Raw genomic sequence first — 25000 nt, forward strand, 5'->3', positions numbered from 1 at the left:
TAATATCCTGCCTTTTTATATAGACTGGTGATGTCATCAACCTGCGACTTAAATAAAAGAAAGATGTGAACTGTCATCACAGACTCTCTCTTTGTTACTGCTTCAGGTATTAGTGTTCAACCTATAATTATATCGTATTTCCCTATGGGCCTTGGTCAAGAGTAGGGACCAGGGAGCCGTTTGGGACGTCCCCAGACTAGACAGGGGTCTAAGAGTAGTGCACTATATATACAGAGTAGGGACCAGGGAGCCGTTTGGGACGTCCCCAGACTAGACAGGGGTCTAAGAGTAGTGCACTATATATACAGAGTAGGGACCAGGGAGCCGTTTGGGACGTCCCCAGACTAGACAGGGGTCTAAGAGTAGTGCACTATATATACAGAGTAGGGACCAGGGAGCCGTTTGGGACGTCCCCAGACTAGACAGGGGTCTAAGAGTAGTGCACTATATATACAGAGTAGGGACCAGGGAGCCGTTTGGGACGTCCCCAGACTAGACAGGGGTCTAAGAGTAGTGCACTATATATACAGAGTAGGGACCAGGGAGCCGTTTGGGACGTCCCCAGACTAGACAGGGGTCTAAGAGTAGTGCACTATATATACAGAGTAGGGACCAGGGAGCCGTTTGGGACGTCCCCAGACTAGACAGGGGTCTACAGAGTAGTGCACTATATATACAGAGTAGGGACCAGGGAGCCGTTTGGGACGTCCCCAGACTAGACAGGGGTCTAAGAGTAGTGCACTATATATACAGAGTAGGGACCAGGGAGCCGTTTGGGACGTCCCCAGACTAGACAGGGGTCTAAGAGTAGTGCACTATATATACAGAGTAGGGAGCCGTTTGGGACGTCCCCAGACTAGACAGGGGTCTAAGAGTAGTGCACTATATATACAGAGTAGGGACCAGGGAGCCGTTTGGGACGTCCCCAGACTAGACAGGGGTCTAAGAGTAGTGCACTATATATACAGAGTAGGGACCAGGGAGCCGTTTGAGACGTCCCCAGACTAGACAGGGGTCTAAGAGTAGTGCACTATATATACAGAGTAGGGACCAGGGAGCCGTTTGGGACGTCCCCAGACTAGACAAGGGTCTAAGAGTAGTGCACTATATATACAGAGTAGGGACCAGGGAGCCGTTTGGGACGTCCCCAGACTAGACAGGGGTCTAAGAGTAGTGCACTATATATACAGAGTAGGGACCAGGGAGCCGTTTGGGACGTCCCCAGACTAGACAGGGGTCTAAGAGTAGTGCACTATATATACAGAGTAGGGACCAGGGATCCGTTTGGGACGTCCCCAGACTAGACAGGGGTCTAAGAGTAGTGCACTATATATACAGAGTAGGGACCAGGGAGCCGTTTGGGACGTCCCCAGACTAGACAGGGGTCCTTAACCACGTATTTAAAGTCAGTTTAGGGAGAGTTGTGGACATCAGTGGGCATATGTTATGTCTCAAATGGTTCCTTATTCACTATCTAGTTCACTATGGGCCCTAGTTCCTTATTCCCTATCTAGTGCACTATGGGCCCTAGTTCCTTTTTCCCTATCTAGTGCACTATGGGCCCTAGTTCCTTATTCCCTACCTAGTTCACTATGGGCCCTAGTTCCTTATTCCCTATCTAGTGCACTATGGGCCCTAGTTCCTTATTCCCTACCTAGTTCACTATGGGCCCCAGTTCCTTATTCCCCATCTAGTGCACTATGGGCCCTAGTTCCTTATTCCCTATCTAGTGCACTATGGGCCCTAGTTCCTTATTCCCTATCTAGTGCACTATGGGCCCCAGTTCCTTATTCCCTATCTAGTGCACTATGGGCCCTAGTTCCTTATTCCCTATCTAGTGCACTATGGGCCCTAGTTCCTTATTCCCTACCTAGTTCACTATGGGCCCCAGTTCCTTATTCCCTATCTAGTGCACTATGGGCCCTAGTTCCTTATTCCCTACCTAGTGCACTATGGGCCCTAGTTCCTTATTCCCTACCTAGTTCACTATGGGCCCCAGTTCCTTATTCCCCATCTAGTGCACTATGGGCCCTAGTTCCTTATTCCCTATCTAGTGCACTATGGGCCCTAGTTCCTTATTCCCTATCTAGTGCACTATGGGCCCTAGTTCCTTATTCCCTATCTAGTGCACTATGGGCCCCAGTTCCTTATTCCCTATCTAGTGCACTATGGGCCCTAGTTCCTTATTCCCTATCTAGTGCACTATGGGCCCTAGTTCCTTATTCCCTACCTAGTTCACTATGGGCCCCAGTTCCTTATTCCCTATCTAGTGCACTATGGGCCCTAGTTCCTTATTCCCTACCTAGTGCACTATGGGCCCTAGTTCCTTATTCCCTATCTAGTGCACTATGGGCCCTAGTTCCTTATTCCCTATCTAGTGCACTATGGGCCCTAGTTCCTTATTCCCTATCTAGTGCACTACATAGGGAATAGGGTGCTTTGTGGTACGTATTCAGTCTGTCCATTAACCCACTAGATTCATATGGCCCCAATCTCTCTCACACACACACACACACACACACCGCCCTGGACACACTGACCGCTCTGTTCACACACACACACACACACACACACGTTGGAATGATAAGTCATTATTTAATACTTTTAATGTACAACCGTGAGTCATTATAAAACAACACTCCAAGTCACATAGCAACACACCGATCACATAGCAACACACCGATCACATAGCAACACACCGATATAGTGGACTACTGGCCCCCTATTCCCTATATAGTGGACTCCTGGCCCCCTATATAGTGGACTACTGGCCCCCTATTCCCTATATAGTGGACTACTGGCCCCCTATTCCCTATATAGTGGACTCCTGGCCCCCTATTCCCTATATAGTGGACTCCTGGCCCCCTATTCCCTATATAGTGGACTACTGGCCCCCTATTCCCTATATAGTGGACTACTGGCCCCCTATTCCCTATATAGTGGACTACTGGCCCCCTATTCCCTATATAGTGGACTACTAGTAGTGAATAGGATGGCATCTGGGACTGCCAATCCAACAACCACTGAACCCCCCAACACCTTCCTTCTGCACACACCATGGGTGTCCCACTTAAATCCAACCTGACCTTAAGTGGTCCCCCTCTACCCTCCTGATGTGTTGGTCCACTCAGGTTGACTGTGTGAATGTGTGTGTTGCTGACTGATATGGATCATACACCTATAGCCTGTGGTGGAGTGGAGGGTCGACCCCCCCTTTATATTCCCAGGTAATTACCCCCCCTTTTATCTTCCCAGGTAATTACCCCCCTTTATCTTCCCAGGTATTTACCCCCCTTTATCTTCCCAGGTATTTACCCCCCTTTATCTTCCCAGGTATTTAACCCCCTTTGTCTTCCCAGGTAATTACCCCCTTTATCTTCCCAGGTAATTAACCCCCTTTGTCTTCCCAGGTAATTACCCCCTTTATCTTCCCAGATAATTACCCCTTTATCTTCCCAGGTAATTACCCCCTTTATCTTCCCAGGTATTTACCCCCCTTATCTTCCCAGGTATTTACCCCCTTTATCTTCCCAGGTAATTAACCCCTTTGTCTTCCCAGGCAATTACCCCCTTTGTCTTCCCAGGTAATTACCCCCTTTATCTTCCCAGGTAATTACTCCCCTTTATCTTCCCAGGTAATTACTCCCCTTTATCTTCCCAGATAATTACCCCCTTTATCTTCCCAGATAATTACCCCCTTTATCTTCCCAGATAATTACCCTCCTTTATCTTCCCAGATAATTACCCCCCTTTATCTTCCCAGATAATTACCCCCTTTATCTTCCCAGGTATTTACTCCCCTTTATCTTCCCAGGTAATTACCCCCCTTTATCTTCCCAGGCAATTACCCCCTTTATCTTCCCAGGCAATTACCCCCTTTATCTTCCCAGATAATTACCCCCCTTTATCTTCCCAGATAATTACCCCCTTTATCTTCCCAGATAATTACCCCCACTACATCACTGGTTATAATGTACAGAACAGAGACATCAACATGAACAGAGTCCTGTAGTAGCTCATTTTCTGGATCGGATAACTTTATATTGTAGTATATTGTAGTATATTATATTGTAATACAGTGTAACTAGAGTAGCGTTATGGAGGGAGAGAGGCCTCTGAAAGGAGGAGACGTCAGGATTCAGGTAAAGGTGAGTTCAGGTGATCAGGTTATTCTGCCGCTGCCTTCCTCTTCTCTAACAGATTCTTCAGGAAGAACTCACCTGAGAGAGAGGAGTGGAGAGGGGTGGAGAATGAGAGGAGTGGAGAGGGGTGGAGAATGAGAGGTGAGAATGAGAGGGGTGGAGAATGAGAGGAGAGGAGAATTTGAGAGGAGGAGAACAGAGGGGTGGAGAATGAGAGGGGTGGAAATGAGATAGAACAGAATGAGAGAGGATGAGAGGACAGAGAGGAGAATGAGAGGAGTGGAGAATGAGAGGGGTGGAAATGAGAGGAGGAGAATGAGAGGGTGGAGAGGGTGGAGAATGAGAGGAGTGGAGAATGAGAGGGAATGAGAGAGGAGAATGATAGGGTGGAGAATGAGAGGAGTGGAAGGGTGGAGAATGAGAGGAGTGGAGAATGAGAGGAGGAGAATGAGGTGAAATGAGAGGGGGAGAGGGGTGAGGAGAGGAGTGGAGAATGAGAGGGTGGAGAAATAGAGGGGTGGAGAATGAGAGGGGTGGAGAATGAGAGGGGTGGAGAATGAGAGGGGGAGAATGAGAGGTGGAGAATGAGAGGAGTGAGAGGGGAGGAGAATGAGAGGAGTGGAGAATGAGAGGGTGGAGAATGAGAGGGGTGGAGAATGAGAGGGTGGAGAATGAGAGGAGGCCCCCTGGAGAATGAGAGGAGTGGAGAATGAGAGGAGAATGAGAGAATGAGAATGGAGGAGGAGAATGAGAGGTGGAGAATGAGAGGAGAGGAGAATGAGAGGAGGGAGAATGAGAGGGGTGGAGAATGAGAGGAGTGAGAGAGAGGTGGAGAAAGAATGAGAGGGGGAGAATGAGAGGGGTGGAGAAATGAGAGTGGAGAATGAGAGGTCCCCCTCTAATGAGAGGATGTGAGAATGAGAGGGGTGGAGAATGAGAGGGGTGGAGAATGTGAGAATGAGAGGTGTGGAGAATGAGAGGAGTGGAGAATGAGAGGAAGTGGAGAATGAGAGGAGGAGAATGAGAGGAGGGAGAGAGAGGGAGGAGAATGAGAGGGGTGGAGAATGAGAGGGGTGAGAAATGAGAGGGTGGAGAATGAGAGGAGTGGAGAATGAGAGGAGTGGAATTAGAATGAGAGTGGAGAATGAGAGGAGTGAGAATAGAGGAGTGGAGAATGAGAGGGGTGGAGAATGAGAGGGTGGAGAATGAGAGGGGTGGAGAATGAGAGGAGTGGAGAATGAGAGGGTGGAGAATGAGAGGGAGTGGAAATGAGAGGGGTGAGAAATGAGATGAGAGGGGTGGATTTGAGAGGGAGGAGAAATGAGAGGGGAGGAGAATGAAGGAGAGAATGAGAGGGGTGGAGAATGAGAGGTGGAGAATGAGAGGGTGGAGAATCTTGAGAGGTGGAGAATAGAGGAGTGGAGAATGAGATAAGGAGAATGAGAGGGGAGGAGAATTCCCAGGAGAATGAGAGGGGAGGAGAATGAGAGGAGAATTGGATGAGAGGGGAGGAGAATGAGGTGAGAATTTGAGAGGGGTGGAGAATGAGAAATGGAGTCCCAGGAGAATGAGAGGAGTGGAGAAATGAGAGGGGAAGAATAGAGGAGAATGAGAGGGGGTGGAGAATGAGAGGAGTGGAGAATGAGAGGAGTGGAGAATGAGAGGGAGGAGAATGAGAGGAGGAGAATGAGAGGGGTGGAGAATGAAAATCCTGGGGAGGAGAATGAGAGGAGTGGAGAATGAGAGGGGTGGAGAATGAGAGGAGTGGAGAATGATCTTCCCAGAGGAGGAGAATGAGAGGGAGAATGAGAGGAATAGAATGAGAGGGGAGAATGAGAGGAGGGAGAATGAGAGGGGTGGAGAATGAGAGGAGAGAATGAGAGGGTGGAGAATGAGAGGAGAGGGAGGAGAATGAGAGGGGAGGAGAATGGAGAATTAGGGGAGGAGAATGAGAGGAGGAGAATGAGAGGAGGGAGAGAAGAATGAGAGGGGAGGAGAATGAGAGGAGTGGAGAATGACCCCCCTGGAGAATCTTCCCCAGGAGGTGGAGAATGAGAGGAGTGGAGAATGAGAGGAGGAGAATGAAGGGAGGAGAATGAGAGGAGTGGAGAATGAGAGGGAGGGAGAATGAGAGGGGTGGAGAATGAGAGGGGTGGAGGATGAGAGGACTGAGAGGGAGGAGAATGAGAGGGGTGGAGAATGAGAGGAGGAGAATGAGAGGGGTAGAATGAGAATGGAGAGGAGAATGAGAGGAGGAGAATGAGAGGGGTGGAGAATGAGAGGGAGAGAATGAGAGGGGTGGAGAATGAGACCCCCTGAGAGGAGTGAGAATCTTCCCAGAGGGGTGGAGAATGAGAGGGGTGGAGAATGAGAGGGGTGGAGAGAGAGGAGGAGAATGAGAGGAGAGATGAATGGGAGGAGAATGAGAGGAGTGGAAATGAGGGAGGAGAATGAGAGGGGAGAGGAGAGGAGAATGAGAGGAGGAGAGGGAGAGGGGAGGAGAATGAGAATTTGGAGAATGAGAGGAGGGGAGGAGAATGAGGAGGAGAATGAAGGGAGGAGAATGAGAGGGTGGAGAATGAGAGGATGAGAGAAATGAGAGAAGAATGAGAGGGTGATTGAGGAATGAGAGGAACTGAGAGAATGAGAGGGAGAATGAGAGGGAGAATGAGAGGGTGGAGAATGAGAGGGGAGAGAATGAGAGGAGGAGAATGGAGAATGAGAATGGAGGGGTGGGAGAGGATGAGAGGGAGAATGAGAGGAGGTGGAGGGAGGAAATGAGAGGGGTGGAGAATGAGAGGAGGAGAATGAGAGAGAATGAGAGGAGTGGAGAAATGAGAGGAGAATGAGAGGGTGAGAATGAGAATGAGAGGAGAGAATGAGGAGAATGAGAGGAGGGTGGAAATGAGAGGGGTGGAGAATGAGAGGGAGTGGAGAATGAGAGGGGAGAGAAATGAGAGAAATGAGGGGAGGAGAATGAGAGGGTGGAGAATGAGAGGAGAGAATGGAGAGGAGAGTGAGAATGAGAGGAGGAGAGGAGTGGAGAAGAGGGTGAGAGAGGGTGGAGAATGAGAGGGGAATGGAGAAATGAGAGAGAGAGAGGGGAGAGAATGAGAGGGGTGGAGAATGAGAGGGGAGGAGAATGAGAGGGTGGAGAATGAGAGGGGAGGAGGAGAATGAGAGGAGGAGAGGGGAGAAATGAGAGAGTGGAGAATGAGGAGTGGAGAATGAGAGGAGGAGGGGAGGAGAATGAGAGAGGAGAGGGAGGAGAATGAGAGGGGTGGAGAATGAGAGGGGAGGAGAATGAATGAGAGGGAGAGGAGGAGGAGAATGAGAGAGAGAGGGGTGGAGAATGAGAGGGTGGAGAATGAGAGGGAGTGAGAATGAGAGGGGGTGGAGAATGAGAGGGGAGAGAATGAGAGGGTGGAGAATGAGAGGGGTGGAGAATGAGAGGGTGGAGGAGAGAGGGGTGAGAATGAGAGGAGTGAGAATGAGAGGGAGTGGAGAATGAGAGGAGAGAATGAGAGGGGTGGAGAATGAGAGAGAGAGAGAGGAGGAGAATGAGAATGAGAGGGTGGAGAATGAGAGGGGAGAATGAGAGGGGTGGAGAATGAGAGGAGTGGAGAATGAGAGGAGTGGAGAATGAGAGGAGTGGAGAATGAGAGGAGGGAGAATGAGAGGAGGAGAATGAGAGGAGTGGAGAAATGAGAGGGGAGAGAAGGAGAGGGGAGAGAATGAGAGGAGTGGAGAATGAGAGGGGTGGAGAATGAGAGAAATGAGAGGGAGTGAGAGAAGAATGAGAGGAGAGAATGAGAGTGGAGAATGAGAGGAGTGGAGAAGAATGAGAGGGTGGAGAATGAGAGGTGGAGAATGAGAGGAGGAGGAGAATGAGAGGGGAGAGAATGAGAGGGGAGAGAATGAGAGGGGTGGAGAATGGAGAGATGAGAGGAGAATGAGAGGAGAATGAGAATGGAGGGAAATGAGAGGGGTGGAGAATGAGAGGGGGAGAATGAGAGGAGAATGAGAGGGGTGGAGAATGAGAGGGAGTGGAGAATGAGAGGAGAGGAGAATGAGAGGAGAGAATGAGAGGGGAATGAGAGGAGAATGAGAGAATGAGAGGGGAGAGAGAAGAATGAGAGGGTGGAGAATGAGAGGGGTGGAGAATGAGAGGGGTGAGAGAGAATGAGAGGGGTGGAGAAATGAGAGGAGTGGAATGAATGAGAGAGGGGGTGGAGAATGAGAGGAGAGGAGAGAATGAGAGGAGTGGAGAATGAGAGGAGGAGGGAGAATGAGAGGAGAGGATGAGAGAATGAGAGGGTGGAGAATGAGAGGGGTGGAGAATGAGAGGAGTGGAGAATGAGAGGAGTGGAGAATGAGAGAGAGGTGGAGAAGGAGAGAGGGAGAATGAGAGGGGGGAGGAGAATGAGAGGGAGGGAGAATGAGAGGAGGTGAGAGAATGAGAGGAGAGGAGAATGAGAGGGGTGGAGAATGGAGAGAGAGGAGGGAGAATGAGATGGAGAATGAGAGGGGAGGAGAATGAGAGGGGAGGGGAGAATGAGAATGAGAATGGAGGGGTGGAGAATGGAGGAGAATGAGAGGGGAATGGGAGAAATGAGAGGAGGAGGAGAATGAGAGGGGTGGAGAATGAGAGGAGGAGAAGGAGAGGGGAGAATGAGAGGGTGGAGAATGAGAGGGTGGAGAATGAGAGGGTGGAGAATGAGAGGAGTGGAGAATGAGAGGAGTGGAGAAGAATGAGAGGGGAGGAGAATGAGAGGAGGGAGAATGAGGAGAATGAGAGGAGGAGAATGGAGGAGAAGGGGAGGAGAATGAGAGGGGAGGAGAATGAGAGGGGTGGAGAATGAGAGGGGTGGAGAATGAGAGGGGGAGAATGAGAGAATGAGTGGAGAATGAATGAGAGGGTGGAGAATGAGAGGAGTGGAGAATGAGAGGGGTGGAGAATGAGAGGGTGGAGAATGAGAGGAGTGGAGAATGAGAGAGTGGAGAATGAGAGGGGTGGAGAATGAGAGGGGTGGAGAATGAGAGGGGTGGAGAATGAGAGGGGTGGAGAATGAGAGGGGAGGAGAATGAGAGGGGTGGAGAATGAGAGAGGGAGAATGGAGAATGAGAGGGGAGAATGAGAGAAATGAGAGGGTGGAGAATGGAGAAATGAGAGGAGTGGAGAATGAGAGGAGTGGAGAGGGGAGGAGAATGAGAGGGGAGAATGAGAGAAGAGGAGAGGGGGAGAATGAGAGGGGAGGAGAATGAGAGGAGAATGAGAATGAGAATGGAGGGGTGGAGAGGGGAGGAGAATGAGAGAGGGAGAATGAGAGAATGAGAGGGGAGGAGAATGAGAGGAGTGGAGAATGAGAGGAGTGGAGAAAATGAGAGGGAGGAGAATGAGAGGGGAGAGGGGGAGGAGAATGAGAGAGGGAGAATGAGAGGAGAGAATGAGAGGAGGAGAATGAGAGGAGGGAGAGAATGAGAGGGAGGAGAATGAGAGGGAGGAGAATGAGAGGGGAGGAGAAGAATGAGAGGAGGGAGAATGAGAGGAGTGGAGAATGAGAGGGAGGAGAATGAGAGGAGGAGAATGAGAGGAGTGGAGAATGAGAGGGGTGGAGAATGAGAGGAGAGGAGAATGAGAGGAGGGAGAATGAGAGGAGTGGAGAATGAGAGGGGTGGAGAATGAGAGGGGTGGAGAGAGGGGAGGAGAATGAGAGGGGGGAGAATGAGAAGTGAGAGGGGAGGAGAATGAGAGGGGAGGAGAATGAGAGGAGTGGAGAGGGGATGAGAGGGGAGGAGAATGAGAGGAGTGGAGAATGAGAGGGGTGGAGAATGAGAGGGGTGGAGAATGAGAGGAGTGGAGAATGAGAGGAGGGAGAATGAGAGGAGTGGAGAATGAGAGGAGGGAGAATGAGAGGGGTGGAGAATGAGAGGGGAATGAGGAGAATGAGAGGAGAGAATGAGGGGAGAAATGAGAGGGGTGGAGAATGAGAGGAGAGAAAATGAGAGGGGTGGAGAATGAGAGGAGAGGAGAATGAGAGGGGAGGAGAATGAGAGGGGTGGAGAATGAGAGGAGTGGAGAATGAGAGGGGAGAATGAGAAGAGTGGAGAATGAGAGGAGTGGAGAATGAGAGGGGTGAGGAATGAGAGGGGTGGAGAATGAGAGGGTGGAGAATGAGAGGGGTGGAGAATGAGAGGAGTGGAGAATGAGAGGAGTGGAGAGGGGAGGAGAATGAGAGGGGAGGAGAATGAGAGGAGTGGAGAATGAGAGGAGGGAGAATGAGAGGGGAGGAGAATGAGAGAGAATGAGAGGAGGAGAATGGAGAGGGGAGGAGAATGAGAAGAGGGAGAATGAGAGAGTGGAGAATGAGAGGAGGAGAATGAGAATGAGAGGAGGAGAGAATGAGAGGAGGGAGAGGGGAGGAAAATGAGAGGGGAGGAGAATGAGAGGGGAGGGAGAATGAGAGGAGTGAGAATGAATGGAGAGGGGAGGAGAATGAGAAGAGTGGAGAATGAGAGAGGGAGAATGAGAGGAATGAGAGGAGTGGAGAATGAGAGGAGTGGAGAGAGGGAGAGAATGAGAATGAGAGGGGAGGAGAATGAGAGGAGTGGAGAATGAGAGGGGTGGAGAATGAGAGGAGTGGAGAATGAGAGGAGGGAGAATGAGAGGGGAGGAGAATGAGAGGAGAATGAGAGAGAATGAGAGGAGTGGAGAATGAGAGGAGTGGAGAATGAGAGGGGTGGAGAATGAGAGGGGTGGAGAATGAGAGGAGGGAGAATGAGAGGAGAGGAGAATGAGAGGAGGAGAATGAGAGGAGTGGAGAGGAGGAGAATGAGAGGGGAGGAGAATGAGAGGGGGAGGAGAAATGAGAGGGGTGGAGAATGAGAGAGTGGAGAATGAGAGGGGTGGAGAATGAGAGGGGTGGAGAATGAGAGGGGTGGAGAATGAGAGGAGGGAGAATGGAGGAGTGGAGAATGAGAGGGGAGAATGAGAGGGTGGAGAATGAGAGGGGTGGAGAGGAGGAGTGGAGAATGAGAGGGGTGGAGAATGAGAGGGGTGGAGAATGAGAGGGGTGGAGAATGAGAGGAGGGAGAATGAGAGGGAGGAGAATGAGAGAGGGGTGGAGAATGAGAGGAGGAGAATGAGAGGGTGGAGAATGAGAAGAGGGAGAATGAGAGGGGAGAATGAGAGGGTGGAGAATGAGAGGGGTGGAGAATGAGAGGGTGGAGAATGAGAGGGGTGGAGAATGAGAGGGTGGAGAATGAGAGGAGGGAGAATGAGAGGAGAGAATGAGAGGGGAGGAGAATGAGAGGAGTGGAGAATGAGAGGGGTGGAGAATGAGAGGGGAGGAGAATGAGAGGAGTGGAGAGGGGAGGAGAATGAGAGGGGTGGAGAATGAGAGGGGTGGAGAATGAGAGGGGGGAGAATGAGAGGAGTGGAGAATGAGAGGGAGGAGAATGAGAGGGAGAGAATGAGAGGAGTGGAGAGGGGAGGAGAAATGAGAGGAGGGAGAGGGGAGAAATGAGAGGGGAGGAGAATGAGAGGGTGGAGAATGAGAGGGTGGAGAATGAGAGGGGAGGAGAATGAGAGGGGGAGGAGAATGAGAGGAGGAGAGGGGAGAAATGAGAGGGGTGGAGAATGAGAGGAGGGAGAATGAGAGGGAAGAATGAGAGGAGTGGAGAGGGGAGGAAATGAGAGGGGAGGAGAGGGAGGGAGAATGAGAGGGGTGGAGAATGAGAGGGGTGGAGAATGAGAGGGTGGGAGAATGAGAGGAAGAATGAGAGGGTGGAGAATGAGAGGGGTGGAGAATGAGAGGGTGGAGAATGAGAGGGGTGGAGAATGAGAGGAGTGGAGAATGAGAGGGGTGGAGAATGAGAGGGGTGGAGAATGAGAGGGGTGGAGAATGAGAGGAGAGGAGAATGAGAGGAGGAGAATGAGAGGGGTGGAGAATGAGAGGAGGGAGAATGAGAGGGGTGGAGAATGAGAAGAGGGAGAATGAGAGGAGTGGAGAATGAGAGGGTGGAGAATGAGAGGGGTGGAGAATGAGAGGGTGGAGAATGAGAGGGGTGGAGAATGAGAGGAGTGGAGAATGAGAGGAGTGGAGAATGAGAGGAGTGGAGAATGAGAGGAGTGGAGAATGAGAGGAGGAGAATGAGAGGAGTGGAGAATGAGAGGGGTGGAGAATGAGAGGGGAGGAGAATGAGAGGAGTGAGAGGGGAGAGAATGAGAGGGGAGAATGAGAGGGGGGAGAATGAGAGGGGAGGAGAATGAGAGGAGGGAGAATGAGAGGGGAGGAGAATGAGAGGAGAGGAGAATGAGAGGAGTGGAGAAGGAGAATGAGAGGGGTGGAGAATGAGAGGAGAATGAGAGGGTGGAGAATGAGAGGGTGGAGAATGAGAGGGGAGGAGAATGAGAGGAGGAGAATGAGAGGAGTTGGAGAGGAGGAGAATGAGAGGAGTGGAGAGGGGAGGAGAATGAGAGGAGGGAGAATGAGAGGAGGAGAATGAGAGGAGGGAGAGGGAGAATGAGAGGAGTGGAGAATGAGAGGGGTGGAGAATGAGAGGTGTGGAGAATGAGAGGATGGAGAGGGGTGGAGAATGAGAGAGTGGAGAATGAGAGGAGGAGAATGAGAGGGGTGGAGAATGAGAGGGGTGGAGAATGAGAGGAGTGGAGAGGGGTGGAGAATGAGAGAGTGGAGAATGAGAGGGGAGGAGAAATGAGAGGGGTGGAGAATGAGAGGAGTGGAGAGGGGTGGAGAATGAGAGGGGTGGAGAATGAGAGGGGTGGAGAATGAGAGGGGTGGAGAATGAGAGGGGTGGAGAATGAGAGGGGTGGAGAATGAGAGGGGTGGAGAATGAGAGGGGTGGAGAATGAGAGGAGTGGAGAGGGGAGGAGAATGAGAGGAGTGAGAATGAGAGGGGAGGAGAATGAGAGAGATGAGAGGGGTGGAGAATGAGAGGAGAGGAGAATGAGAGGGGAGGAGAATGAGAGAGGAGAATGAGAGGAGAATGAGAGGAGAATGAGAGGAGTGGAGAATGAGAGAGGGAGAATGAGAGGGGTGGAGATGAGAGGAGAGTGAGAGAGAATGAGAGGAGTGAGAGGGGAGGAGAATGAGAGGGGTGGAGAATGAGAGGGGTGGAGAATGAGAGGAGAGGAGAATGAGAGGAGTGGAGAATGAGAGGAGTGGAGAATGAGAGGGGTGGAGAATGAGAGGGGTGGAGAAGGAGAGGGTGGAGAATGAGAGGGTGGAGAATGAGAGGAGAGGAGAGGGGAGGAGAATGAGAGGGAGGAGAATGAGAGGAGGAGAGGGGAGGAGAATGAGAGGGGAGGAGAATGAGAGGGGTGGAGAATGAGAGGGGGAGAATGAGAGGGGTGGAGAATGAGAGGGTGGAGAATGAGAGGAGGAGAATGAGAATGAGAATGAGGGTGGAGAATGAGAGGGGTGGAGAATGAGAGGGTGGAGAATGAGAGGAGTGGAGAATGAGAGGAGGAGAATGAGAGGGTGGAGAATGAGGGGGTGGAGAATGAGAGGGGTGGAGAATGAGAGGAGGGAGAATGAGAGGGGAGGAGAATGAGAGGGGTGGAGAATGAGAGGAGTGGAGAATGAGAGGGGTGGAGAATGAGAGGGGTGGAGAATGAGAGGGGTGGAGAATGAGAGGGTGGAGAATGAGAGGGGTGGAGAATGAGAGGGGTGGAGAATGATGAGAGGGGAGGAGAATGAGAGGGGGAGGAGAATGAGAGGAGTGGAGAGGGGAGAGAATGAGAGGGGAGGAGAATGAGAGAGAATGAGAGGAGGGAGAATGAGAGGGGTGGAGAGGGGAGGAGAATGAGAAGAGTGGAGAATGAGAGGAGTGGAGAATGAGAGGGAGGAGAATGAGAGGAGTGGAGAATGAGAGAGGAGAATGAGAGGAATGAGAGGGGTGGAGAATGAGAGGAGGGAGAATGAGAGGGGTGGAGAGGGAGGAGAATGAGAAGAGTGGAGAATGAGAGGAGGGAGAATGAGAGGGGAGGAGAATGAGAGGAGTGGAGAATGAGAGGAGTGGAGAGGGGAGGAGAATGAGAGGGGAGGAGAATGAGAGGAGAGAATGAGAGGGGTGGAGAATGAGAGGAGAGAATGAGAGGAGTGGAGAATGAGAGGGGAGGAGAATGAGAGGAGAGAATGAGAGGAGTGGAGAATGAGAGGGGTGGAGAATGAGAGGAGGAGAATGAGAGGAGGGAGAATGAGAGGAGTGGAGAATGAGAGGGGTGGAGAATGAGAGGGGTGGAGAGGGGAGGAGAATGAGAGGGGAGGAGAATGAGAGGAGTGGAGAGGGGAGGAGAATGAGAGGGGAGGAGAATGAGAGGAGTGGAGAGGGGAGGAGAATGAGAGGGGAGGAGAATGAGAGGAGTGGAGAATGAGAGGGGTGGAGAATGAGAGGGGTGGAGAATGAGAGGAGTGGAGAATGAGAGGAGTGGAGAATGAGAGGAGTGGAGAATGAGAGGAGTGGAGAATGAGAGGGGTGGAGAATGAGAGGGGTGGAGAATGAGAGGGGTGGAGAATGAGAGGAGAGGAGAATGAGAGGGGAGGAGAATGAGAGGGGTGGAGAATGAGAGGAGTGGAGAATGAGAGGGGTGGAGAATGAGAGGAGAGGAGAATGAGAGGGGAGGAGAATGAGAGGGGTGGAGAATGAGAGGAGTGGAGAATGAGAGGGGTGGAGAATGAGAAGAGTGGAGAATGAGAGGAGTGGAGAATGAGAGGGGTGAGGAATGAGAGGGGTGGAGAATGAGAGGGTGGAGAATGAGAGGGGTGGAGAATGAGAGGAGGGAGAATGAGAGGAGGGAGAGGGGAGGAGAATGAGAGGGGAGGAGAATGAGAGGAGTGGAGAATGAGAGGAGTGGAGAATGAGAGGGGTGGAGAATGAGAGGAGAGGAGAATGAGAGGAGTGGAGAATGAGAGGGGAGGAGAATGAGAGGAGAATGAGAGAGAGAATGAGAGGGGTGGAGAAGGAGAATGAGAAGAGTGGAGAATGAGAGGAGTGGAGAATGAGAGGGGAGGAGAATGAGAAGGAGAGGAGGGAGGAGAATGAGAGGAGGGAGAGGAGGAAAATGAGAGGGGAGGAGAATGAGAGGGGAGGAGAATGAGAGGAGTGGAGAATGAGAGGGGGAGGAGAATGAGAAGAGGGAGAATGAGAATGAGAGGAGGAGAATGAGAGGAGTGGAGAATGAGAGGAGGGAGAGGAGAGAATGAGAGGGGAGGAGAATGAGAGAGTGGAGAATGAGAGGAGTGGAGAATGAGAGGAGAGGAGAATGAGAGGGGGAGAATGAGAGGAGAGGAGAATGAGAGGGGTGGAGAATGAGAGGGGTGGAGAATGAGAGGAGAATGAGAGGAGTGGAGAATGAGAGGAGTGGAGAATGAGAGGAGTGGAGAATGAGAGGAGGGAGAATGGAGAGAATGAGAGGGGTGGAGAATGAGAGGAGAGGAGAATGAGAGGGGAGGAGAATGAGAGGAGGGAGAGGGGAGAGAATGAGAGGGAGGAGAATGAGAGGAGTGGAGAGAGGAGAAGAATGAGAGGGGAGGAGAATGAGAGGAGTGGAGAATGAGAGGGGTGGAGAATGAGAGGGGTGGAGAATGAGAGGGGTGGAGAATGAGAATGGAGTGGAGAATGAGAGGAGTGGAGAATGAGAGGGGTGGAGAATGAGAGGGTGGAGAATGAGAGGGGTGGAGAATGAGAGGAGGGAGAATGAGAGGGGTGGAGAATGAGAGGGGTGGAGAATGAGAGGGGTGGAGAATGAGAGGGAGGAGAATGAGAGGGGAGGAGAATGAGAGGGGTGGAGAATGAGAGGGGTGGAGAATGAGAGGGGTGGAGAATGAGAAGAGTGGAGAATGAGAGGAGTGGAGAATGAGAGGGGTGGAGAATGAGAGGGGTGGAGAATGAGAGGGTGGAGAATGAGAGGGGTGGAGAATGAGAGGAGTGGAGAATGAGAGGAGTGGAGAATGAGAGGAGTGGAGAATGAGAGGGTGGAGAATGAGAGGGTGGAGAATGAGAGGGGTGGAGAATGAGAGGGGTGGAGAATGAGAGGGGTGGAGAATGAGAGGAGTGGAGAGGGGAGGAGAATGAGAGGGGTGGAGAATGAGAGGGGTGGAGAATGAGAGGGGAGGAGAATGAGAGGAGTGGAGAATGAGAGGGAGGAGAATGAGAGGGAGGAGAATGAGAGGAGTGGAGAGGGAGGAGAATGAGAGGAGTGGAGAGGGGAGGAGAATGAGAGGGGAGGAGAATGAGAGGGTGGAGAATGAGAGGGTGGAGAATGAGAGGGGAGGAGAATGAGAGGGGAGGAGAATGAGAGGAGGGAGAGGGAGGAGAATGAGAGGGGTGGAGAATGAGAGGAGTGGAGAATGAGAGGGGAGGAGAATGAGAGGGAGGAGAATGAGAGGAGGGAGAATGAGAGGAGGGAGAATGAGAGGAGGGAGAATGAGAGGGGTGAGAATGAGAGGAGTGGAGAATGAGAGGAGAGGAGAATGAGAGGAGTGGAGAATGAGAGGAGAGGAGGAGGGGTGGAGAATGAGAGGGGTGGAGAATGAGAGGAGAGGAGAATGAGAGGGGTGGAGAGGGAGGAGAATGAGAGAGAGGGGGTGGAGAATGAGAGGGGAGGAGAATGAGAGGGGAGGAGAATGAGAGGAGTGGAGAATGAGAGGAGGAGAATGAGAGGAGAGGAGAATGAGAGGGGTGGAGAATGAGAGGAGTGGAGAATGAGAGGGGAGGAGAATGAGAGGGGTGGAGAATGAGAGGGGTGGAGAATGAGAGGGGTGGAGAATGAGAGGGGTGGAGAATGAGAGGAGAGGAGAATGAGAGGGGTGGAGAATGAGAGGGGTGGAGAATGAGAGGAGTGGAGAATGAGAGGGGAGGAGAATGAGAGGGGTGGAGAATGAGAGGGGAGGAGAATGAGAGGGGTGGAGAATGAGAGGGGTGGAGAATGAGAGGGGAGGAGAATGAGAGGAGTGGAGAATGAGAGGGGAGGAGAATGAGAGGAGGGAGAATGAGAGGAGGGAGAATGAGAGGGTGGAGAATGAGAGGGGTGGAGAATGAGAGGAGAGGAGAGGGGTGGAGAATGAGAGGAGTGGAGAATGAGAGGGGTGGAGAATGAGAGGGGTGGAGAATGAGAGGGGTGGAGAATGAGAGGGGAGGAGAATGGAGGAGTGGAGAATGAGAGGGGAGGAGAATGAGAGGAGTGGAGAATGAGAGGAGTGGAGAATGAGAGGGGTGGAGAATGAGAGGAGAGGAGTGGAGAGGGGTGGAGAATGAGAGGAGTGGAGAATGAGAGGGGTGGAGAATGAGAGGGGAGGAGAATGAGAGGGGTGGAGAATGAGAGGGGTGGAGAATGAGAGGAGTGGAGAATGAGAGGGGTGGAGAATGAGAGGAGTGGAGAATGAGAGGGGTGGAGAATGAGAGGGGAGAATGAGAGGGGAGAATGTCTCCGTGTCTGTCTGGGTCTCCGTGTGGGTCTCAGTGTCTGTGTGGGTCTCTGTGTCTGTCTGGGTCTCTGTGTGGGTCTCAGTGTCTGTCTGGGTCTCCGTGTCTGTCTGGGTCTCCGTGTCTGTCTGGGTCTCCGTGTCTGTCTGGGTCTCCGTGTCTGTCTGGGTCTCCGTGTCTGGGTCTCCGTGTCTGTCTGGGTCTCCGTGTCTGTCTGGGTCTCCGTGTCTGTCTGGGTCTCCGTGTCTGTCTGGGTCTCCGTGTCTGTCTGGGTCTCCGTGTCTGTGTGGGTCTCCGTGTGGGTCTCTGTGTCTCTGTGTGGGTCTCTGTGTCTCTGTGGGGTCTCCGTGTCTCTGTGTCTGGGTCTCCGTGTCTCCGTGTCTGTCTGGGTCTCTGTCTGTCTGGGTCTCCGTGTCTGTCTGTGTCTGTGGTCTCCTGTGGTCTCTGTGTCTGGGTCTCCGTGTCTCTGTGTCTCCGGGTCTCTGTCTGGGTCTCTGTGTCTGGGTCTCCGTGTCTCTGTCTGGGTCTGTGTCTGTCTGGGTCTCCGTGTCTCTGTCTGGGTCTCCGTGTCTCTGTCTGGGTCTCCGTGTCTCTGTCTGGGTCTCCGTGTCTGTCTGGGTCTCCGTGTCTCTGTCTGGGTCTCCGTGTCTCTGTCTGGGTCTCCGTGTCTCTGTCTGGGTCTCCGTGTCTCTGTCTGGGTCTCCGTGTCTGTCTGGGTCTCCGTGTCTCAGTGTCTCCGTGTCTCTGTCTGTCTGGGTCTCCGTGTCTCTGGGTCTCCGTGTCTGGGTCTCCGTGTCTGTCTGGGTCTCCGTGGTGTCTGTCTGGGTCTTCTGTCTCTGTGTCTCAGTGTCTCTGTGTCTGTCTGGGTCTCCGTGGTCTGTCTCCGTGTCTCTGTCTGGGTCTCCGTGTCTCTGTCTGGGTCTCCGTGTCTCTGTGTCTGGGTCTCCGTGTCTCTGTCTGGGTCTCTGTGTCTGGGTCTCCGTGTCTGGGTCTCCGTGTCTCTGTGTCTGGGTCTCCGTCTCTGTGTCTGGGTCTCCGTGTCTCTGTCTGGGTCTCCGTGTCTCTGTCTGGGTCTCCGTGTCTCTGTCTGGGTCTCCGTGTCTGTCTGGGTCTCCGTGTCTGTCTGGGTCTCCGTGTCTGTCTGGGTCTCCGTGTCTGTCTGGGTCTCCGTGTCTGTCTGGGTCTCCGTGTCTGTCTGTGTGTCTCTGTCTGGGTCTCCGTGTCTCTGTCTGGGTCTCCGTGTCTCTGTCTGGGTCTCCGTGTCTCTGTCTGGGTCTCCGTGTCTGTCTGGGTCTCCGTGTCCTGTCTGGGTCTCCGTGTCTGTCTGGGTCTCCGTGTCTCTGTCTGGGTCTCCGTGTCTCTGTCTGGGTCTCCGTGTCTGTCTGGGTCTCCGTGTCTCTGTGTGGGTCTCCGTGTCTCTGTCTGGGTCTCCGTGTCTGTGTCTCTGTGTCTGGGTCTCCGTGTCTCTGTCTGGGTCTCCGTGTCTCTGTCTGGGTCTCCGTGTCTCTGTCTGGGTCTCTGTCTGGGTCTCCGTGTCTCTGTCTGGGTCTCCGTGTCTCTGTCTGGGTCTGGTCTCCGTGGGTCTCCGTGTCTGTCTGGGTCTCCGTGTCTCTGTCTGGGTCTCCGTGTGTCTGGGTCTGTGTCTGTCTGGTCTCTGTGTCTCTGTGTCTGGGTCTCCGTGTCTCTGTGTCTGGGTCTCCGTGTCTCTGTGTGTGTCTCTGTCTCTGTCTGTGTCTCCGTGTCTCTGTGTGTCTCACCTGCTTTGTATGAGGAGCGCACTAAGGGTCCGCTGGCTGTGTAGACGAATCCCATCTCCTTCCCCACCTCCTCCCAGTGGACAAACCTCTCAGGAGTCACATACTCCTCTACCTGCACACACACACGCACGCACGCACACACACACACACACACACACACACACACACACACACACACACACACACACACACACACACACACACACACACACAGAGACACACAGACACACACACACACAGACACACAGACACACGCACACACACACACAGACATACACACACACATGGTTATTCTGAACTGAAATCCTGCTGCCTGGGTGGTTGGCTCTGTGTGTGTGTGTGTGTGTGTGTGTGTGTGGTGTGTGTGTGTGTCTGTCTGTGTGTGTGTGTGTCTGTGTCTCTGTGTGTGTGTCTGTGTGTGTGTGTGTGTGTGTCTGTGTGTCTGTGTCTCTGTGTGTGTGTGTCTGTGTGTGTCTGTGTGTGTGTGTCTCTGTGTCTCTGTGTGTGTGTGTGTGTGTGTGTGTGTGTGTACCTTGAGGTGGCGTTTGGTGGGCTGCATGTACTGTCCCAGTGTTAGACAATCCACTCCTGCCTCTCTCAGCTCTGTCAACAACAACAACAACAACAACAACAACACCGTTACTGGTTACAAATATATCATATCTGTTCGTCTCTCCCAGACGTGTGTGTGTGTGTGTGCGTGTGTGTGTGTATGTACCGGTCAGTGTGTTATAGATCTGCCGGTCCGTCTCTCCGAGACCCAACATGATGGAGGTCTTGGTGAGAATGTCTGGTTTGACGCCCTTGGCGTGACGCAGGACATTCAGGGATTGGTCGATGTTCGCCCGCGGATCACGGACGTGTCTGTGGGGTCAAAAGGTCATAGAAAGAAAATATAAATGATTTCTTTTCCGTCAGTAAAAGTTACGGACAATATATTCAGACTCGGCGGTTCCTCTGGTGCCGATCTGTATTCAGGGAACTGCAAAAGTGTACCTATTCCCAAATGGTGCCCTATTCCCTATGAAGTGCACTTCATTTGAACTGCATCCCTATTCCCTATGAAGTGCACTTCATTTGAACTGCATCCCTATTCCCTATGAAGTGCACCCTATTCCCTATGAAGTGCACTTCATTTGAACTGCATCCATATTCCCTATGAAGTGCACCCTATTCCCTATGAAGTGCACCCTATTCCCTATGAAGTGCACTTCATTTGAACTGCATCCATATTCCCTATGAAGTGCACCCTATTCCCTATGAAGTGCACTTCATTTGACATGAGCCCTATTCCCTATGAAGTGCACCCTATTCCCTATGAAGTGCACCCTATTCCCTATGAAGTGCACTTCCATGAGCCCTATTCCCTATGAAGTGCACCCTATTCCCTATGAAGTGCACCCTATTCCCTATGAAGTGCACTTCATTTGAACTGCATCCCTATTCCCTATGAAGTGCACTTCATTTGACATGCACCCTATTCCCTATGAAGTGCACCCTATTCCCTATGAAGTGCACTAAGATGGACCAGAGTCCATTATATGAAGGTTATTGTCTAGGATAGACGTGGTCCAACAGTCAAGTTTCTATTAAAAAAATGGGGGCGTTTTGCTGCCACCTGCTGGTCAGAGTCGGTATTAACCTCTTAACAAAGACAGTTCCTTCACACCAAGTCCATCGTCTCCTTCCCCCTTCCTGGTGGACAGGAAGTGTACTGCACCATGGGGGGGGGGGACAAATATGGTTCACTGGGGAATCCATGAAGAAAAATAGAAGTAGCCTGGAATCCAGAACCTGTTGTGTTAACATTCCACTCCTTGTACTCGGTGTCATGACACTGAATGATGGGAGAACGGACACTGGAATGATGGGAGAAACGGACTGGAACCCAGGCTACAGCTGTTTCCTTTCATTGGGTTCACAGTGGAGCAGGTCAGGGAGAAACAGACTGGAACCCAGGCTACAGCTGTTTCCTTTCATTGGGTTCACAGTGGAGCAGGTCAGGGAGAAACAGACTGGAACCCAGGCTACAGCTGTTTCCTTTCATTAGGTTCACAGTGGAGCAGGTCAGGGAGAAACAGACTGGAACCCAGGCTACAGCTGAAGCTGTTTCCTTTCATTGGGTTCACAGTGGAGCAGGTCAGGGAGAAACAGACTGGAACCCAGGCTACAGCTGTTTCCTTTCATTGGGTTCACAGTGGAGCAGGTCAGGGAGAAACAGACTGGAACCCAGGCTACAGCTGTTTCCTTTCATTGGGTTCACAGTGGAGCAGGTCAGGGAGAGAGAGCCTGATGGTAGACAGACAGGTAGAGTTATTCTGAGACCAGACAGACAGGTAGACAGACAGACAGGTATAGTTATTCTGAGACCAGACAGACAGGTATAGTTATTCTGAGACCAGACAGACAGGTAGAGGTATATTGACCAGGGTCTTAACAGTGTAGCCATGCTTTGCGTCCCCAAACGACACCACCCCCCCTGTTCCCTATGGGCCGAGTCAAACGACCCCCCTGTATAGGGAATAGGGTCACGTAGGGGTCAGGGCCCGAGTCAAACGTAGTCCCCTGTATAGGGAATAGGGTCACGTAAGGGTCAGGGCCCGAGTCAAACGACCCCCCTGTATAGGGAACAGGGTCACGTAGGGGTCAGGGCCCGAGTCAAACGTAGTCCCCTGTATAGGGAATAGGGTCACGTAAGGGTCAGGGCCCGAGTCAAACGACCCCCCTGTATAGGGAATAGGGTCACGTAAGGGTCAGGGCCCGTACCTCTGCAGCTCGCGGACGGTCTCCACATTGTGGGCGTAAACGTCCAGCCCTGATTGGACGATCTTCTCCACCGCTGCCAGGTCTCCTCTGAAATCAGGGGTCAGACATTCCACCATGATCTGGGACTTCCTGGAGGAGACAACGACATTTAGTCAGAAGACAAAGTGGTTGAAATCAGGGGTCAGACATTCCACCATGATCTGGGACTTCCTGGAGGAGACAACGACATTTAGTCAGAAGACAAAGTGGTTGAAATCAGGGGGTCAGACATTCCACCATGATCTGGGACTTCCTGGATGAGACAACAACATTTAGTCAGAGTGGTTGAAATCAGGGGGTCAGACATTCCACCATGATCTGGGACTTCCTGGAGGAGACAACGACATTTAGTCAGAGTGGTTGAAATCAGGGGGTCAGACATTCCACCGTGATCTGGGACTTCCTGGAATGAGACATTACGGATTGGATGATTAATTAATGGCTGAAAGGATGAATGATGGATGGATGGATGAATTAATTAATGGCTGAAAGGGACTTCCTGAATGATGGATGGATGAATTAATTAATGGCTGAAAGGATGAATGATGGATGGATGAATTAATTAATGGCTGAAAGGATGGATGATGGATGGATGAATTAATTAATGGCTGAAAGGATGAATGATGGAGGGATGGATGAATTAATTAATGGCTGAAAGGATGAATGATGGATGGATGGATGAATTAATTAATGGCTGAAAGGATGAATGATGGATGGATGAATTAATTAATGGCTGAAAGGATGAATGATGGATGGATGAATTAATTAATGGCTGAAAGGATGGATGATGATGGATGAATTAATTAATGGCTGAAAGGATGAATGATGGATGGGATGGATGAATTAATTAATGGCTGAAAGGATGAATGATGGATGGATGAATTAATTAATGGCTGAAAGGATGAATGATGGATGGATGGATGAATTAATTAATGGCTGAAAGGATGAATGATGGATGGATGAATTAATTAATGGCTGAAAGGATGAATGATGGATGGATGAATGAATTAATTAATGGCTGAAAGGATGAATGATGGATGGATGGATGAATGAATTAATGGCTGAAAGGATGGATGATGGATGGATGGATGAATTAATTAATGGCTGAAAGGATGAATGATGGATGGATGAATGAATTAATTAATGGCTGAAAGGATGGATGATGGATGGATGATGGATGAATTAATTAATGGCTGAAAGGATGAATGATGGAGGGATGGATGAATTAATTAATGGCTGAAAGGATGAATGATGGATGGATGGATGAATTAATTAATGGCTGAAAGGATGGATGATGGATGGATTAATTAATGGCTGAAAGGATGGATGATGGATGAATTAATTAATTAATGGCTGAAAGGATGAATGATGGAGGATGGATGAATTAATTAATGGCTGAAAGGATGAATGATGATGGATGGATGAATTAATTAATGGCTGAAAAGATGAATGATGGATGGATGATGGATGAATTAATAAAAGGATGAATGATGGATGGATGGATTAATTAATTAATGGCTGAAAGGATGGATGGATGGATGGATTAATTAATGGCTGAAAGGATGGATGATGGATGGATGAATTAATTAATGGCTGAAAAGATGAATGATGGATGGATGATGGATGAATTAATAAAAGGATGAATGATGGATGGATGGATTAATTAATGGCTGAAAGGATGGATGATGGATGGATGAATGAATTAATGGCTGAAAGGATGAATGGATGGATGATGGATGAGTACCTCTCCTTCAGGTTGAAACGATCTTGGCAAAATGATGGATGGATATCTGGAACACAACGACCCATTAATTAATCAGTTGACAGGCATCATTAAGATGGAGGGATCAGTCAGACAAGATTCACATCAACAGCAGACGTTCAGAAAAGAGTTTCATTGGATGGTGGACGCCATGGCTGTCCTATGAAAAATAAAACAGGAAGTGGAGAGGGAAGACTAATGGATCAAGACAACAGAGAACGAAAAGATATTTGAGTCATGGCTCCCGATGGCGAGCGGTCTAAGGCATTGCGTCTCAGTGTTAGAGGCGTCACTACAGACCCTGGTGATTCCAGGCTGTATCACAGATGGATGATCTCAGTGCTAGGCGTCACTACAGACCCTGGTGGATGGAGGATGGATGAATTAATCTAAGGACTGAATCTCATGGATTAGAGATGGATTAATTACAGACCCTGGTTCGATTCCAGGCTGTATGGAGGATGAATGACTGCATCTCAGTGCTAGAAAGGATGAAGACCCTGGTTCAATTCCAGGCTGTATCACAGCGGTCTAAGGCACTGCATCTCAGTGGCAGAGGCGTCACTCAGACCCTGGTTCGATTCCAGGCTGTATCACAGCGGCTGGCACTGCATCTCAGTGCCCAGGCGTCTAAGACCCTGGTTGGCAGCAGGGTCTAGGCTACTGTCTCAGTGCTAGAGGCGTCACTACAGACCCTGGTTCGATTCAACTGTATCAAATAAAGCACTGAAATTCAGTGCTAAGAGTTCAGACTCTGGTTCGATTCCAGGCTGGCGCCTAAGGCACTGCATCTCAGTGCTAGAAATAAAACAGGAAGTGGAAAGGGAAGACTAATGGATCATCTCAACAGAGGAGTCACTACAGACCCTTGGTTCGATTCCAGGCTGTATCACAGCGGTCTAAGGCACTGCGTCTCAGTGCTAGAGGCGTCACTGCAGACACCCTGGTTCGATTCCAGGCTGTATCACAGCGGTCTAAGGCACTGCATCTCAGTGCTAGAGGCGTCACTACAGACTCCCTGGTTCGATTCCAGGCTGTATCACAGCGGTCTAAGGCACTGCATCTCAGTGCTAGAGGAGTCACTA

At 51.0% G+C, this 25000-nt stretch overlaps 1 protein-coding gene across 1 annotated transcript in view; it reads right to left on the minus strand.

Moving 5' to 3' along the window:
- Positions 1 to 4019: 4019 nt before the first annotated feature.
- LOC135561951 (lipoyl synthase, mitochondrial-like) overlaps positions 4020 to 25000 on the minus strand; it is a 37092-nt gene continuing 16111 nt past the window's right edge. Inside the window, exons 6-11 of the mRNA XM_065004482.1 lie at positions 23898 to 23943; positions 22115 to 22243; positions 20067 to 20212; positions 19881 to 19951; positions 19349 to 19460; positions 4020 to 4220 (exon numbers count right to left, since the gene is read on the minus strand). Of these exons, the coding sequence (XP_064860554.1) occupies positions 4168 to 4220; positions 19349 to 19460; positions 19881 to 19951; positions 20067 to 20212; positions 22115 to 22243; positions 23898 to 23943 (557 nt within the window). The 3' untranslated portion in view covers positions 4020 to 4167. The remainder of the gene's footprint in view (positions 4221 to 19348; positions 19461 to 19880; positions 19952 to 20066; positions 20213 to 22114; positions 22244 to 23897; positions 23944 to 25000) is intronic.

This window comes from Oncorhynchus nerka, linkage group LG18 (genome assembly GCF_034236695.1).
Source record: "Oncorhynchus nerka isolate Pitt River linkage group LG18, Oner_Uvic_2.0, whole genome shotgun sequence".
In the NCBI taxonomy this organism is placed as follows: domain Eukaryota; kingdom Metazoa; phylum Chordata; class Actinopteri; order Salmoniformes; family Salmonidae; genus Oncorhynchus; species Oncorhynchus nerka.